Source organism: Chinchilla lanigera, unplaced genomic scaffold (assembly GCF_000276665.1).
Source record: "Chinchilla lanigera isolate Chin_1 unplaced genomic scaffold, ChiLan1.0 scaffold00012, whole genome shotgun sequence".
In the NCBI taxonomy this organism is placed as follows: domain Eukaryota; kingdom Metazoa; phylum Chordata; class Mammalia; order Rodentia; family Chinchillidae; genus Chinchilla; species Chinchilla lanigera.
In genome coordinates, this window is record NW_004955413.1 from 2,698,063 (window position 1) to 2,715,750 (window position 17,688).

A 17,688-nucleotide genomic window follows, 5' to 3' on the forward strand; every position below is an offset into this window, starting at 1 on the left:
AGTCCACCTGGGTGTGACAAGTTGGCCATTAGTTAATCCAGCACAATTCCCTCACTGAAGTGAGCTCTGATGCTGCCTGGGCACACCCCCTAATCTTCCCATTCTCCTAGGTGGGTATTTTGCAGTTTCCATCTCTAGTTTCTGAGACCTCTTCCTCATCTTCACTTTTAGTTGATGAAGTTGCTTCCTCTTTTCAAGAGAAAATGACCCTGGTGACATAAGTGATGTCCACAAACTCCCAGTGACATCTGTTCAGCTACCTGTATCTATCTGGTCACTGTGTTCCTCTCCTCTCTCCTTTTCTATAGAATAACTGTCCTTTCCCAAGGTCAGTCCTTTCTCTTAGGTCTCATTCTTTATTTTATTTTACTGCTTCTTCAAGAATATTGCTCTCATTTTTTCTTTTTACCTCATTAACAATTTCCCCTTTTCTACTGAATCTTTCCCATTAGCATAAAAACATATTGTAATAGATTTTATTTCTAAAACACGACTTCTCACTCATCTTTTTTTGGCCTACTGCTCCACTCTTCTGCTCCCCTTGACAGCAAATCTCAAATTGCTTTTACCCACTATCATTGTTTCTCCCTCAGTCTCTTTTCAACCCTGTTACAGTGTGCATCTAGATGTCCCTCAAAGCCTCAGGCACTCCTAGGTGGGGCCACTGGGGAGGTGGTTATATCACGGGGGTGTGATACACGTTACTGGATTAGTATGAGCCCACCATAAGTTTATAGCTGATGGGTCATCAGTCTGCTGAGTTTATAGCTAACTGACTTTGGGAGGTAAAGCCTGGTTGGGGGAAGTGGGTCACTGAGGGGGTGACATGCAAGAGTCTATCTCCCTTCTGCGTCTCTCTGCCTCCTGTCTGCCATGCCAGAAGATGTTTCTCCTCCACCAAGCCCCTCTGCCCTGCAGTCCTGCCTCAGAGCCAGCTGACTACGCACTGAGACCTCTACACACTCTGAGCCAAAATGAACCTCTCCTCCTTCAAGTTGTGGGTGTTGGGTTGTCCCAGCAATGAGAGAGTAACTAAGACAGCTTTTTTTTTTTTTTTTTAATCTGAGAGCTTCAATTTTAAATTTCTCATTTTGTGCATGCTGTGAGGAGGGCTCAACTCAGCTGATTTCCCCATGTTGCACCACAGCCCCAGAATTCTGATTTTCTTACCTTGCCAACTGCTCCCTCTTGGTTCCTTTGCCAACTCTTCCTTCTCCCACTGGTGTCCCCACCTGAGGCACACTCTCTGGATATTTTCTCTTCTCTTTCTACCTTCATGTTCAAGTGCGCCTGTCCAGTCCTCTGGCCTTAACTGTCATTTAAGTGACCTTCTCTTACTCACCTTCTCTGTCACTGAAACATAACGTCTGTCACCTGCAGCTTAAGGAGGAGAGGTTTATTTTGGCTTGCGGTTTCGGTGTGTAGTCATCTGGCTCCAAAGCAGAAATGGTGGTGGAAGGGTCTGAGTGAAGGAAAGTTGCTCATCCCATGGCAGCCAGGAAGTGCTGCGAGAAAGGAGGAGCCCCAGTGACCTGTCTCTAGCCATACCCCACCTCCTAGCAGTATGTCAGCTATAGCGCCCCATGATCCAATTGCCTTCTACACACAGGAGAACTGTGGGGAACACGTTAGATCTAACCATAACATCTGAAGATGGTGCTGACCGTGATTTGGATAGTGCCTGGAGATATTTTTGGTTGTCACAACCAGGCACTGGTGATACTGGCATCTTCTGTAGAGACCGGGGAAGCTACTAAATATCCTAAAATGCACAGAACAGCCCTCCACAACCCAAAAGTAGCTAGTCCAAATATCAACAGTGGTGAGGATGAGAAGTGTTGATCTATGTAGACCTCTTCTCTGAACTCTAGACTTACACATCTCAAATCTTTATTTGGTATTTATCACATACCTGAACACATCCCAAACTGGAGGTCTGATCCCTTGGCTTCTCTGGAAAACATAACCTGAGATAAAAATGAAGTACTAATGGTTTTGTGGAAGGTGTGAACTAATGGTAGCATAATGGAACAGGGAAATGAGACAGAAAGCCATACGGCACAAATTGTTTTTTTTTTGATTTTTTGGTTTTTCTCCGGTACCGGGAACCAAACTCACAACCTTGTGCTTGGCAGACAGGCGCTTTTGCTGCTGAGCTAAATCCCCAGCCCCACGGCACAAATTCAATATGACCACTATCAAGCTGATCACTGCTTCATGAGCAGAGACACGACCTGTTGCTAGAGCAAGTGGTTTTCTCGCCATGAGCAGAGCTAAGGTGGGAAGGCAGATTTCTCTACAGCTCCATCCTGGCTTGTGCCATCCTGTGGGCAAGCTCCTATTGGCCCACTGAGCTAACACAAGGCATCCAGGTGGCTCTGTGCCTTGTGGGGGCTGCCCTGCTGTCTGGAGGAACCTAGATTCCCCTCACTGGAGAAGGGTTAATCTCAGTAGGCTGAACTCAGCTGCCCATGGAGGAGGCTTTTCCAGGAATCCTGTGGTAGGGCAGGAAGATGGAGAGATGGAGAGACTCTGCCAGCCTCGTCCTAAGGGAGGCGCGGAAGGCCCCAGACTTACGTAGTTCACAGTCAGACGGGATAGGAACTGCCCCAAGCACTTCTTCAGGCCATGACATCACATCCACACAGTGACTAAGGCCACAGCCTAGGACATCGACAAAACTTTTCTCTTCATATCACAAATCCCACCTTTCCCATCTGGAGACAGAACCTTACTTCAAGCACTCCTCACCACAGTCTCCCCACTCTAAACTCTCTTAGTTCACACCACTTAATAACTTCAAATTAGTGCACTGCCAGAGCAATCTTTCAAAATCCAAATTACATTGTTACCACACTGATGCAAGTCCTTCAATATCTTCCCACTGTGCTCAGAATAAAATGAAATTGTTTTATGCAGCCTAAGAGGCCCTGCCTCATTTGACCTCTGCCTACCTTTCTGATCCACCTCTGTGACACTCTTCCTTGGTGACATTTTTCTATCCATGCTGATCTTGCTTTCCCTAATATGCCCAGCTGGCCTTTGCTCCAGGACCTTTGCGTTTACTCTTATATCTACTGGTCTGATCTTCCTATTCCTGGCTCTTTCTCTTTTTGAGGTATTTTGTTCAAATAATACTTCTGCAGAGCAGCCCTTCCTACAAGCAAATGTACGTTTGTTACTTTCTAGCCAATCTTCTTATTTCTCTTTACCTGATACGATATTACATGGCTTGTTTGTTTACTGTCTGTGTCTCCCATCAGAATGCGGGCTCCATAGGACCCAAGATCTTGCGTATCTATGTTATTCCTCTTTGGTGCTAAAGCAAAGTCTTACACTTACCTGGAGGTACGCAAGTATTTGTTGAGTGAATTAATATCTTCAGACCTTTACCAATGGTGCATCTCCATCAAGAATGCTGAGTTCTTATCTCAACAAAAACTCTTCCAAGTCCTTGGAAGGCCAACCTGGCTCTACTGTCACGGACACTGAAGATTCCCCGGTTTTATCATGATCCCCCCTCCAAACACTGAATTGAGGAAGGTGGGATTCTATGCAGTCTGTGAATCTCTCCTAGCAAGGCGATCTGTAAGTGCCGAATCAGAGCACATTCCGGGAGGCTGGGAGGATTTAAGGGCGCGGGAGGGGGTCGGGTATTGGAAGAGACATGCAGTAGAAGCACAGGAGGGAAGGAATGCCCAGCACTGCTAAGCCATAGTCAGACATGTTTCTGGTGTGCTCCAGGGTTCTGTCCAATAGGACTCTAAAACAGCAGCAATCAAAGCACCCCATTCCAGGAACTTGATAGTAGTCCAGGCCCCAGTTTTACATTCATTTCTTCCTGGGTTCTTGTTTGTGCAATAAAGCAGTAATGCAGGACCCGGGGACTGTGAAGTTACTGGGGTGGAAGGACACAAATACGTACGTGGAATGTGCAAAAGGGCAGCGTGTCATTTGAGAAGGAGGAATACAAGAGAACTCACTGTTCATAAAAGAAAAGCCCGGCATGAATCCCGAGGAGAGGGAAGGAGAGGAGAAAAAGTGAGGAGAGAACAAACACTTTTATTTTGCGAAAGGAATGCTGGGGTCTGAATCTGGAGAGGGATTTAACTAGTTCCATGCCGGGATGGTTGTGCCGCCTGGGCTACCCCGCAGAGCCTCGCCTCGCAGTAGCCACAAAGGAGCTGTGATCCCCGCGCTGATGAAAGCGGTGGGCGGCGTGGGCGGGCGGCGCCAGAGCCACGGCAGTGCGAAGGGGGCGGGCCCAAGGCTGAGCGAGGAGCCAATCAGCGGCGGCCCTGGCTCCTCGCAGGCTCCTAGGCGACTCCGCGAAGGAGCAATACCAAGCTGCAGGCTGCCTCCTCTCCGCGGCGCTGGGCTCAGCGCCTCCGGGGCGCAGCTCGAAGCGCTTAGGCTCACTGGGGGCCGCGCACGCCCCTGCTTCGAGCTGCCGGGCGCCACCATGGAGAACCTTTCCCAAGTCAGTTGCAAACCTGGAACGTGGCCATGGGGAGGCATTAGGCCGGGGAAAGAGACTGCGGGAGGCGGGACGGAGGGTGGGAGGTGAGTAGGCGACTTGCTTCTCAGATTCGTTCCAATTAGCACCAAGTTGGCAGACAACCCCACAAACCCACAAAGCCTTCGGTCCCCCGCAAGTCACATCCTCTACCTTTCAAAATAATCCGACTGGAAGGAAACTTCGGCTCCCGTGGTAGGGAAAAGAGGGACCGAGACTCCGCACCGCCTTCTCCCAGTCGCACTACAGAGAAGATATGCAAGGATCCTTACTTAGCCCCAGGGCTCCATCCAAGCCTGCACCCCCGGGCCCGGCCTGCCGGGAGCTGGGCGACCTGCAGAAAGCTCTCTGCGGGAGGGGTTGGAGGCGCAGAGCAGGGCGAGGGTAGAGGATTCTGTGCCACAGCACAGGAGCACACCCGTCCCGGAGTTTTGCCAGGAACACCAGCGCCTGCATTGCGTCGGACCTGACCATTCCCAATGTGAAATTCCCGGGGAAGGTCGCGCCGTGCTGGGGATCCTGCGTGCACCGGGCTGCGTGCGGGCCGCAAGGGTAGTAGAGTTGGTGGTCGGCTTTTCTGGCAGGAGAGGAAAAAGCTGTGCCGGCAGGGGTGGGGACTGAATGACAACCCCCCTCTGCCGAGCCACCCCCTCCTATTTTCCATCTACCTCCTCGATCCTGCCCTCCCCCGCCCTCCCCAACCCACGCCCGGGTGGGCCAATCGCTGCTCTGCATCCCAGGCGCTTTCTCAGGTTTCTGCTGATCTTGCAGCGCCCAGAAATGGAGCGCGCGGACCCGCCGCCGCCGCACGCGCCCTGCTGCACTCGCTGCTTCTGAAGGCTCCGGTGCGCCAAGCGGCCGCGGCCGGGGCCGCGCTGGGGTGCGGCGAGCAGAGGGCCCGGGAGAGCCATGTAGAGCCAGGATCGCACCCGCCCGCCTCCATCGGGATCGAGTCGCGAGCTCCCACGGTGTTCGGAAGGGGCGAGAGTGCTGTCAATCGTCATTTGCTTCGGAGCTTCGGGAGAGGGAGGCGTTTTTTGCTTTTCCGCCCCGCATCCTCTGGAACTCCCTGCACGCGAGGCAGGACACAGTCTCCAGGTTGGAAATGGGGGTAGGGAAAAGACATTTCCGCCTCAGAGGCTCAGAAGAGCAACTGTCCGACTGAGAGAGGGGCAGCACGCGCGGACGCGGAGGGCTGCGAGGGCCCGCGCCTCGGATGCCGCGGCGTCAGCCAGCGCTCGCCCGGACTGCAAAGGCGACCTGCCGCATTCCGCCGGGGCTCACCGCCGACCCTGCACCGCCTTGCGCCAAGCCGCCTGCCAGGTAGGGGGCTCCCCGGTTCCGGGCCGCAGAGGCGGGGGCGAGTGCCCTGGTGGGGGAGGCCGGAGCTTGGGGTGCTGCCCGGAGACCTGGAGACCCGAAGCTTCCCCAGCGCCGCTCAGAGCTTTTCCGATCTCCGGTTTAACGAAGTTTAAACGGATCGGCTGCTGGGCGCTGAGGAAAGTGGGGTGGAAGAGCCCCAAACTTGGATTTCTGGGTGTCTGCTTGTGTCTCTGTCTGTCTGCATGTGATACCCGGTAAAAGTCCAGTGTTTTCTTAAACAGCTAGAAGTCTGTGCTCTTCGGTGTCTGTAGGTCCGTCCTATCTGAATGCTTCTGATTTTCTACCCCCGTATCACTTTCTATTTCTCTGCAGCGTCCATCGATCGATCGCCCTGGTGGGAGCTTAAAGGCGGCAGGCGAAGAGGGGTAGGAGGGGGGAGAGCCGAGGAGCAGCGCAGGGGGTGGCGGGCATGGGGATCTGCTGAGCTGGCACCGCACCCAGTCCTAGGGGCTGTGGAGGGGAGGGGAGGCAGGGCGAGCCCAGAAGCCATGGCCGGGGCCGCTAGAACGACACTGCGTTAAGCACCTCGAGCAGGAGCAGGAAGAAATACCAAACACAGCGCTCAAAGCAGATACAGAGCTCCCCGCCCCCCAAAGCCAACCCTTGCAAAGAAAGAAAAAAAAGCTGCACCCGGGCCCGCAGGAGGAGGGGACCCCAAACCGAGAGAAAGGCAGGGGGGAGGGAAGGTAGTGCCCAGCCCTAGTGCCTTTCTCCGGACCTGTTTTCTTTGAAGTCCCTCCCCAGAGCCTGGGGAACACTCACTGTCTGGAGGGGGCACCCCGGTACCCCCCTACCCCGCGCCCATCGCCGTTTCGGAGCGTGCTGGGCTCTCTCTTGGCATCCTGCCCCTGCGTCCCTCTTCCACCATGACGGTGATGTCGGGGGACAACGTGGACGAGGCCTCTGCCGCCCCGGGCCACCCCCAGGAGGGCAGCTACCCCCGGCAGGTGGACCACGACGACCACGAGTGCTGCGAGCGCGTGGTGATCAACATCTCTGGGCTGCGCTTCGAGACGCAGCTCAAGACCCTGGCACAGTTCCCCAACACGCTGCTGGGTAACCCCAAGAAGCGCATGCGCTACTTCGACCCGCTCCGCAACGAGTACTTCTTTGACCGGAACCGGCCCAGCTTCGACGCCATCCTCTACTACTACCAGTCCGGGGGCCGCCTGCGCAGGCCGGTCAATGTGCCCCTGGACATGTTCTCTGAGGAGATCAAATTCTACGAGTTGGGCGAGGAGGCCATGGAGAAGTTCCGTGAGGATGAGGGCTTCATCAAGGAGGAAGAGCGCCCCCTGCCGGAGAAGGAGTACCAGCGCCAGGTGTGGCTGCTCTTTGAGTACCCGGAGAGCTCTGGGCCCGCGCGGGTCATAGCCATCGTCTCGGTCATGGTCATCCTCATATCCATCGTCATCTTCTGCCTGGAGACGCTGCCCGAGCTGAAGGATGAGAAGGACTTCTCAGGCACCATCCATCGCATCGATAACACCACAGTGGTCTACAGCTCCAACATCTTCACAGACCCCTTCTTCATCGTGGAAACCTTGTGCATCATCTGGTTCTCCTTCGAGCTGGTGGTGCGCTTCTTCGCCTGCCCCAGCAAGACGGACTTCTTTAAGAACATCATGAACTTCATTGACATCGTGGCCATCATCCCTTATTTTATTACCCTGGGCACGGAGATAGCTGAGCAGGAGGGAAACCAGAAGGGCGAGCAGGCCACTTCACTGGCCATCCTCAGGGTCATCCGGCTGGTAAGGGTGTTTAGGATCTTCAAACTCTCCCGCCACTCTAAGGGCCTCCAGATCCTGGGCCAGACCCTCAAAGCTAGTATGAGAGAGTTAGGGCTGCTCATCTTTTTCCTCTTCATCGGGGTCATACTGTTTTCTAGTGCAGTGTACTTTGCCGAGGCGGAAGAAGCTGAGTCGCACTTCTCCAGTATCCCCGATGCTTTCTGGTGGGCGGTGGTGTCAATGACCACTGTAGGATACGGTGACATGTACCCTGTGACAATTGGAGGCAAGATCGTGGGCTCCTTGTGTGCCATCGCTGGTGTGCTGACAATTGCCCTGCCCGTACCTGTCATTGTGTCCAATTTCAACTATTTCTACCACCGAGAAACTGAGGGGGAAGAGCAGGCTCAGTTGCTCCACGTTAGCTCTCCTAACTTAGCCTCTGACAGTGACCTCAGCCGCCGCAGCTCCTCCACTATCAGCAAGTCTGAGTACATGGAGATCGAAGAGGATATGAATAATAGCATAGCCCATTATAGACAGGCCAATATCAGAACTGGCAATTGCACCACAGCTAATCAAAACTGCGTTAATAAGAGCAAGCTATTGACCGATGTTTAGGAAAAGCAAGTAAGCAGGCGAAAAAGCCCCACTCGAAAGACTGAAACACCCCAGTGACTCAGGTCACACTTTGTAGATACTTTACTAAGTAGTCTTTGAATGCTTTACTTGACTGTCAATGCATTGTTGCATTGTGAATTTTGGGAGTGGCGAACCAGAAATTTTCAAGATCCATACAAAAAAAAAAGGGAAACTATTTTCATTTTGTTAAAAAAATGGGAAAGGAAAGAGTATTTTCTAAAACCAGCTTTAAAAATGCAGTCCATCAACTAGTCCAGGTAAAATAAGATTCGTATGTTTCCCCTTATTGAATCATTTCTAATCCTTTGGCTTCTTTAAAAATTTTTTTAAAAAAACTAAAACCCAGATGATCAGTTAGAAATATAAAATTAAAATTTGCACGAAAATCCAACTTAAGATCTTTGCAAATCCCACAGCACAGTAAAGGCAGTGCTTCTGACCTAGTCTATGTAATATGATATACCAGCTACAATGGGCAATGAATACATGGTTTTATTTTGATCAGCTGAATGGCATATTGAAAGGTAAACAAAACCAGAATCACTTCAGACTGGTTCACAAAGCACCTTATCAATCTGATACTGGTCCTGATCTATGAGGATTTTCCCTCTGCCCCCTTCTCAGACTTCTAATCCAGACTCTAACAGAAGGATAACTGAGTTAATGTAATTGATTCATCTGCAGTGCTGCTAAGATTTCTCAACTGCAGGGGATCCAAAAACAGGTCTTTCCTCATCAGTCCTGCCCCCTGCCCCCTGGTCTTCAGAACTGGATATCAAATCTTAGTCTCCTTATTGCAAGAGAGCACAAACGGAGTTACATGTAAGCATGCTTGAATCTGGTAGCATTTATTTTATAATCGCATGCAGAACGTTAACCCAGACAATAGGGAATAAGTTTACGTTGAAATCGACTCTTCTAAAACTAGATCCTTTTTCATTTGCATTCACCAAAAGTGCACTCCTTCATTTATTAACTCTTTTAGTAAATAAAGGATTGTATTTAAGTGCATATGTTAGTCAGAGGGGAACAATAACTTTTTGGCGCTCACAGCATGTTCTCTTATTCAGCATTATGACCTATTTGATGAAGATGTACCTTGAATTAATTAATGCATGATTTCAGTAATAAAAATTTAAAAAATAATAAAAGTTTACAAGTCCATGGGATGAAAGACCCAAAAGAATAATGGGGGTGGGGGTGGGGGACTCAGTCAATTTTCCTGCGGTTGATCAGGGAAGCGTCAGGTTTCTGTGCAGGCTGGAGCAGAGAGAGGACCAATATGCCCATACTTTAAATGGGAACAATGTTGAAACTTAATAAGTCATCAAGGTATATATAGTAACACCTAAGAACAAGTATTCTTTCTAGCTGAAGATAAACCAAGCAAAACAACACACAAAAAAGGTGCAATATTGCATGTTCTTGGTGCATTCTTAGGATGTAAATGATGTTTATCTCTTGTATGCATCCAAAGCAGAGCTGATTTCTTTTTGCAGTCATGATTTGAAGTCGTTAAGACTTTGACCCTCCCCTTGAAGCTCCCTGAAGAAACTCAACCAATTGATTTAATAGTTGCTTAGTGCCTTTATCCTGTACCTACAGTGAACTGCAGAAAGTGCCTCCATAACACAGCTGAGAAGTTATGTAACAAGAGGGAAGGAAGGGTTGGGGCACACACATTTTTCTTTTTCTTTTGTTTTGTTTTTCCATTCTCACTCTCACTTCACCACTGTGAGAAGCCCACTCCACCCTAAATCCTGGAGAGGAGAGATCCAGGAGGGTGCTGTCTCTCTGGCCATCTACTGGACTTGGTCCCTTGGGCAGCCTGACTCGGAACGTGACCTGAGACCCATCTTTGAACTGGACCTGGACTGTGAACTCATTTTTTCTCTTCTCCACTGGAAACCAAGATAAACTTTTGGGAATTTGCATCCTATGGAGGGCCACTCTGGACATGCAAAGCTTCGTCAGGTCCAATGTGTGCTCCTGGTACATTTCCTATTTCTTTCTCTATTTGATATAGTACTTTGCAAATCACTGAGGGTCTGATCTCTTCAGGCATTGTAGTGGATTTGGGGGCACTCAGCGCGCAATGACCTTTCCTAGGCCTGCCCTCCTGGCCTACCCAATCTAGGTTTCCTCAGTGCGCCCATGACCATCCCACCCAGTTCAACTGAGCATCTAACTTCTGCTACCCCAGGAGCCGGTAGAGAACGATGGGGACCCTGTGCCAGCAGAAAAAGCCAGCAGCTGTCCACCAGTGCAGAGGCACTCATACCCTTTTTAAGGACAACGAAGTGGGAAGTCTTCGTTCTACACTCAGCATGTAGTTACCTGCTGCGGACCACCTTACATTCCTGCCCTGCTTCTTCTGGAATTTTCCCTATTCCATCCCTTTCCCCCATTTTACCCTCAAACTAGCAGTCAGGCAGTCAACCAGGCAATCAACACCACGTCAGGCTTGCTGACTCGATTAAAGGAAAGAACATGGATACTTATTTCCCTGTGCAACTTTTGTGAATCTGAAAGGTGAACACAGCACACTTCCCGGAAGATGAGGGGCCAACAACTGTATAGCCTCTGACTCCAGGGCATTCACTCCTCCTATGTGATGTTCCTCTGAACTCCTCCTGGATGTCCATCTCCTACTTGCTTCACAGTCCTCCCAGATTGGAGGAAAATGCCAAACCCTCTCCCAAATTCCAGGGCTGTCTTGATCTTTTCTTTTGACTTTGAGGTCTAGGACACCACAGAACTTAAAACGCTGCACTCTGTCAACAGCAATAATCCTCTCAGTACTGTGGCATGGACGCGTTAGAGGATGAGAGAACAGGACTGAGCCTATAAGATTGACTGTGGCTGCTCAGTGTACTCATCGTCACTCTGGACTGGCTGATTCTTCTGCATGCATTACATGAATAAGTGCTGCATGCAGTGAAGCTGTCCGCCTGGGGTTGGGGATGAGCTCTTTTTATGAAATTGAGGTGTTCTGGGGGGAAAGAATGCTGCTTATCCATCTGTAGCTCATTGCAATGAATTTAGTGAGAATGGAGTACAGGGATTATCTGTGTAGCATAGGCATGCAACATCCGACCAAGCTCTTACCCCTTGCACTGTAATGTGCTGAAATGTCTTTGTAGGCCTGAAGGTGCACTTAACAAAACTACCTACTAAGGAATGACTATCATTTGGTTTACTTATCTCATGTTTATTTTCTCAGGCTCTTTGCCTTTCTATCCCCTTAGGTACTGAGCTTTGATGGCTCATGGCCCTGATTATTCGTTTTTTTCAGAAGAAGACTTCTGATGTGCTGATAGCCATAGCTCAGCCCTTCCAGCTAGGGGCCCTAGTTCAATAGGGTGGCACTGGAGGGTTGGGCCACACCAGGGCTGTTAGTCATCCCAGAATCTCTGATGTGATTAACTTGCCTCAAGTGATCTGAACCAGAGAGACCAAAGACATTCATTTTCTCTGTCCTCAGATTTCTAGGTATCAGATCTTAGCCAGGAAAGGTTTCTTTTTTTGCATCATTCCCCTTACCCATCTGTGCACACCTCCCTCCCTTGAGACTTGATGACCAGTTAAGTTCATCTATTGGGTATATGTTAGTCGGTTAGCCCAGCAAAATCTGATCAATGAATGAATAGCAAGCTTTTCTCCCACATTCTGTCCAGTGGACATCGTTTCTGTAACACAAAATTGCACGGTGCGTTTAGATTCTGCAATGGTGGAGCTGAAGTACAAGGGATATCATAATCTTGATTCACTTGAGCATAAGACCAAAAAATACACATAAATGGTAAATGAGGTATATATTTCCTAATGGAGATTTGGTTTAGTCCATAAAGGGCCTTCTTCGTGTTGCGTCTGTTACAATTTTTTCACATTAGTTAGTATCTGAACGAATCAGTAAAATACAGTTCCTAACCCTCCCATTTGTCATAGGAGACCTCAAAACCCATGCTTTTTAACTATCTTAAATTTTAGTTCTTTGTTTGGTGGATTGGACTGAGCAGACAGGAGAGAGAACATTAGCAGAAGGCAATTACCCATTTTCTTCCAGGAACAACTTATTTCTGGGAGTGGTGAGAATTGGTGGGTGGCAACCATCCATAGAATAAAATTCTTAGAAAGGCTATAAACTTCCAAACAACTACTTTATCTTCCAGTTTGTTTTCCAAGCAAAGGTGAAGTCCTTTGACGTTTATGTTAAGAAGACAAACAAAATTTTAAGACCAGACCCCTCCCCCCCAAAAAAAACAAAAAACAACAAACCCAAGTTACGTTGTGATCTCAGGAAGTGACCTTTCATCTACCATGCAGTACATTAGCACTTGTTATTTATAACGGGGAATTTCAGGGTATATGTGAACATGTCTGGTATGACTCAGGTAACTCTTAAAAGAATGTACATTACTTACCACTTCTGTAACGAAGTGAACAGGAACTGAATTGTTAACCAAAACTGTTCCATTACCTTGGCCCACTGTGCAGACTTCTTCAGACTTCTTCAGGGTGTAGATGTAAGGTGAGAAGCCTGAAGATCAAATGCTAGTCTCTTTGCTCAGACGAAATGACCGTGGGCTCTCTGGAGGAAGCCCAGGGTGTATGTGAAGGGTAAGACCTTCCTGACCTCAGGGCTGTGAGCTTTAGGGAGCCTTAGGGGCCCAAGTCACAGTGATTTTCATTTATGATATGGAACTTCACAGCATCTAGAAAAATTTTGTCCTACAATCAGAGAAGAACAAGGAATGGTGTAAGGAAACAAAACAAAACAAAACAGAAACTTCTTGCAGAATACTCCAGGTCAAAAGTTGTCTCCTCTCCAAAAGTTGCAGATGCCCTTGCTCCTGCTCAGTGCGCTGTTTGGGGACCACATGTGCAGTGGCTGTAAGCAGACTGCCATAAAATGGTTTTTTTATGACATACCTCTGGTATTACAAGTTACAGAGGTTAGGAATGAAAGCTGAGTAGTACTGACCTGAAGTGCACCATCAGGACAACAAACCATTTAAGCTGAAAAGGCTTTCTTTTACATTTTGAGTTTGTCAGTCACCTCCCCCTTGAGTTGAAGATGTGTCTCATTTGCTCCCCACCCACCCCGCAGTCCCCTCACCCTAACTGTTCACCACGTCAGGTAGAGGACATTGAATGTTATGAATTGAGAACCTAATTGATGCGCATAGTTTTCATCTATGCAATTTTACTTGCTTCTGTCACTTTATGATCTGTTCATACTTGGCATCAATTAAAGATAATTTTTAAGGATCTTATCATGGTCTACCTTGTCTGCTTATTTGTCTCCTATTTAAATGATCTTGGGGGGCCCTTTGTTCATACCCTCTGGTATAGGGTCTCTGACTAATGCGATGACCCAAGATGAAGTCACAAAAGAGCCTTGTTTCCTTTGCTGCTTATGCAGGTTTCTGCTGAGGACTCGCAGTGGGGTTGCATCTTGATAATAAATTCATAGCTTGGTCCCAGGTAAGATTCCAAGTGGAGGCTGTTAGAATTTGGCCTGTAAGAGTAATGGTGGATCAAGCTATGAAAAGGAAAAAGTTAAAAGAGAAAGTCATTGGTCATATTTCCTTACATTGCTTTTAATCAGAAACTATTCTCTCATCCACAGTCTGAGAAGTTTTGCAGAAAGGATAGCTAGGGTGTGTGTGTGTGTGTGTGTGTGTGTGTGTGTGTGTGTTTGTAACAGTATTGTGGGGTGGCACTTAATGAGAGTTACACTATTACTTTTGATGCACTTCATTTGGACTCTTCTTGAGATTGACATCTTCTCTTTCTTCTTTGTGCAGACCCCATTTTATACCAGCTCTTTCCTCTCCCAGCAGACAGGGTTACATGTTTCAGGATGAGTGTCTGTGATGTTCCCAGTGCACTGGGCCACTAGTGTGTTGTCATGGAATTCTCTTGCATTATGATAGGTTTAAGTTGTAAGAGGTGGATATGAATCTTGCTTTTGCTGTAGAAGTTGCTGCTAAAAGTAGATTCTGAGACTGTGAAAGCTGCGTATGATTTTTCAGCTATGATCAGATGACAGACAAGGCTACGGTCTGACCAAAAAACTAAGAAAGAGTTAGATCTGTGCCAACAGTAGTGGGCACATGTGCCTGTGACACAATCTCCAGTGTGTTTCTCACTGCTCAACCTTAGAATGCTCTTCTTAAAGCAGAAGCAAACAGAACCAGGCAGCTTGCATGGGGCTGTACTGTCTTCACAGCTTTAGGGAAGGCCAACCAGAGCAGTGGAGGGCAGACAGCCATATGACCTGATCAAAGTCCTTCTGCTTCTGGGTAGGGAAGCTGCCTCTGCAGTTCCCATTTCTATATCCTACCTTGAGTGTGCAAAGAGGGCCAGCCTTGAGATCCCTGGCTGTAAGTTCTGTGTAGATGAGACTCAACATGTCCCAGCTATGAAACTGGAAAGCTTTCCTTGGAACCAATCTAAAAACAGGTAACCCAAATTATTCCTGTTAAATTAATTAAAGCAAAGATCCCATCAACCGTAAGATGCAACATTATTTGACATATCTGTAAGAGAGAATATTGAGTATTAAGATTCCCCATTACATCAATTCTTCCCAATTTTAGAGCTAGGACAATGTGCATGTATAAAAAAGGAATGTTAGAATTGATGAAAATGCAGCGATTCTAACGCATGTCCTCCTTTGTTACCTGTTGTGATAAAAAGTTTCAATTTTGAACCCTTTAAATTTAGTAGTTTTCTTTGGATCTGAGCTATGGCTAGAACCTTTGGTTTTTTGGTTTTTATTTTCAGTGCTCGGGAATAGAACCGAGACTCTACTGTCCCGACTATCTGGCTAGAACTTTTAGGTCTTTTTTAAACTATATTTTTATCTCACAGTGTTTCTGCTTAGTGTAACCCCCAACTCAAGCTTTATTGGAAATGTATTAAGTAACAAAGCAATGTGTTCCAGAGCCCATTCACCCACTGAGGGTTTTGAACTGGGTTATTAGGTTGGATCTTCCTGTGTATCCCTCTCTTGCCCCTTCCTAGAATTCCCTTCATCATCCAGCCTTCTCCATCACCAGCACCTCTTTGCTGTTGTAAAGTTAAAGGCAGTTTGGCAGGTTCACCTCAGTAAGGTGCAAACAGCAACACTTACTTTGTGTAGCCCTCTTAGCAGTTTGCAAATCACTTTCTCCTTAATTATACTGTTTTATTCTTTTTTGTGAATTAGTTAGAACCATGATGGGTATTTTTATTTTGCAGGCTAAAATAAAAACCAAAAACCAAGAGAGGGCAGGCCTGGGTGTATTAGGGATTCTATGATCTAGTATCTGGCTTACACTCAGGACTGAATAGTTATTGGGCTGTTGAATGTTAGAAAATGTCATGTCCTGCATTTAAGAAAGATCAGGGGACTTTGCCTAGGCACTTAGTCTCTTTGAGCCTTTTAATTACTTGTTTGTAAAACAGAAATATAGTAACTCCTAAAGATGTATGGATTAAATGAGGTGATATAGGGCCACATGTTTGGCAAATTCTAATATGTTGTCTAAATATGAGTAGTAATGGATATGTTATTAATTAACAATGAAAGAAAGAGTAGGAGAAGAATGCCATTGGGCTAAATGTCGCCAGAGCGGGAACACATTGCAGAGGAAGATTCTGCGGAGATAGGTACTTGTTGTAGAGGGTTAACTCTGTGATGGCTGAAGCCCTGGGGGTGGAGGTATTTTCCAGAGGAAACTTCAGTACATCCTGCACCTAACACCAGATAGTCAGCAGCCTGAAGCAGGCGGAGCAACTGTTTCTAATCCTGTTTCTCCCCTGCTCTGTGAGATGAGTCTGATTTCACATCTCCAGACCCCAAGTGTCAAGTGTAGGCTCTGCCATTCTGTAGGTCGAGGAACAAGAAGATACACAATAATTCTATCACTTCTGACTGCCTCATTTCCTCATGTGCAAAATATTGTCTGGTTTGATTTTTTTCCCTTCCACTTGTGACTTGTGAATACTGATAAATAAAGCAAGACGTTGCTCGGGAAGTTTTCTCATCTGCTTGCCTGAGAGATATTTTATAAATACAAGAAACTATTCTTAGGTGTCCTTATTAAAACTAGAACAACCCAAGCACCTAGGAGTCAATATAATTTCAGAATAGCATATACTATAAAGATGCTTATAACAGTTTATAAGTTACAGTATCTCTGTGGTGGTCCAGCCTTTCCTTTTTAAAACAATTGGATTTATAAGCTGTAAAACATCTTGGAAATTCACTGCTTGGAAATTTGCTGTAATTGAGTAAGAAGTTGTGCATCTATTAGTATCTTTGATTCACAGAACATTTTTCTAGAGAATGACATTCAAGAGCTAAATTGAGTTATTTTATCTATTAATGATTTTTAAAAATAGGTTTTATGTGGTGTGTCCCTGTTTGCTATGATAGAAAGCCTCTCCTCGGTGTTGTTCCGGTGCCGAACACTGCATGCATTCTAGCGACAATTCCAGAAAAACTAACTCCAGTGCAAATTTATTTTTTTCAGAATTGAAATTAGAGATGGTCAGAATGGAAATCAGAGATGATCAGTGAATAGGGTCTTAACTTTAAGATCATCATGCTTTGAGCTCAGGGCCAAATCTGACTTTTATTAAAAATTCTTATTTCTCAGTGCAATGCGTTGAGTGTTTGGAAATCCAAGATACTTTAATTATCTTTACAGTAATGGTTGCTCTCTCTCTCTCTCTGTCTCATACTCTGTCTGCATTCCATGTAATACCTCTTTACTTCTTAGAAAGGAAGTAATTTTGTTTTATGTGAGTTTCAAAGGGAAACTTTCTAAGACTAAGATTCACTGTGCAGTGTGTTCCACCTTCATGATTAACAAGCAAAACATTTTTTAATCTTAGAGAAAGTTATACTTATGTCAGTCCTTCAAAGATAAGACGCCCACCTCAGTTTCTGAAAGACTGCAAGATATTAGCTTATTGTTACAGGATATTTCTAGTGAAGATAGAATAGCTGTCTTTAAAATTTCAACAGGATGAAAATCACATTTGTTGGCATTTAAAAATAATATTCACCCTTAGTGGATAAAAATAAGTACTTTAGATATCATTTAATCATAGTGCTGGTCATCCCAAGAGAAGAATAATGTACCTGTATGTAAGGGTTGCTGTGTTAAGAAAATGGTCCAAAAGGTGCATCAGAGCAGGGTGCTTTAGGAAAAACATACCTATTGGATATGAAGAAAAGTAAAAGTTGTTTAAAAATCACATACTTGATTGCAATTATAATTCTTAAGGGTTTGCAACAAGTTTATGATGATAAAATGAAAATTATGGTGTCTATGTGCTTGAAGGTAGAAAGGTTGGCTGGGACAACGTTGAAGTCTCTAATTCTTTTTTTTTTTTTTTTTTTTTTTTTTGGGTCAC

The 17,688-nt window shown here is 46.6% G+C and overlaps 2 protein-coding genes across 3 annotated transcripts; one reads left to right on the top strand and one right to left on the bottom strand.

Annotated features, from left to right (window-relative positions):
• Positions 1-4,051: 4,051 nt before the first annotated feature.
• LOC102007321 lies at positions 4,052-5,251 on the bottom strand. Of its 2 annotated transcripts, none has more exons than XM_005378746.2 (3): positions 4,935-5,251; positions 4,670-4,759; positions 4,052-4,493 (listed from the first exon to the last, which is right to left on the bottom strand). In XM_005378746.2, exons 1-3 carry the CDS (start codon positions 5,249-5,251, stop codon positions 4,145-4,147), a joined length of 756 nt encoding a protein of 251 aa, XP_005378803.1. In that variant the 3' UTR covers positions 4,052-4,144. The 2 variants fall into 2 exon arrangements, with proteins under 2 accessions (XP_005378803.1, XP_005378802.1); XM_005378745.2 differs by having other exon boundaries at positions 4,851-5,251.
• On the top strand, positions 4,968-13,550 carry Kcna1 (potassium channel, voltage gated shaker related subfamily A, member 1). The gene is made up of 2 exons (XM_005378744.2): positions 4,968-5,839; positions 6,212-13,550. Exon 2 carries the CDS (start codon positions 6,766-6,768, stop codon positions 8,251-8,253), a length of 1,488 nt encoding a protein of 495 aa, XP_005378801.1. The 5' UTR covers positions 4,968-5,839; positions 6,212-6,765; the 3' UTR covers positions 8,254-13,550.
• The last annotated feature ends 4,138 nt before the right edge of the window (positions 13,551-17,688 follow it).

Bases quoted from the DNA above. Each gene is read 5' to 3' on its own strand.
- LOC102007321 (XM_005378745.2), bottom strand. From the start codon at position 5,251: ATGCAGAGCAGCGATTGGCCCACCCGGGCGTGGGTTGGGGAGGGCGGG. The intron at 4,760-4,850 runs GTCGCCCAGCTC...TCTTCTCTGTAG, and splicing joins CCGCAGAGAGCTTTCTGCAG to TGCGACTGGGAGAAGGCGGT. The intron at 4,494-4,669 runs GTAGAGGATGTG...GCCACGTTCCAG, and splicing joins CAGTCGGATTATTTTGAAAG to GTTTGCAACTGACTTGGGAA.
- Kcna1 (XM_005378744.2), top strand. From the start codon at position 6,766: ATGACGGTGATGTCGGGGGACAACGTGGACGAGGCCTCTGCCGCCCCG.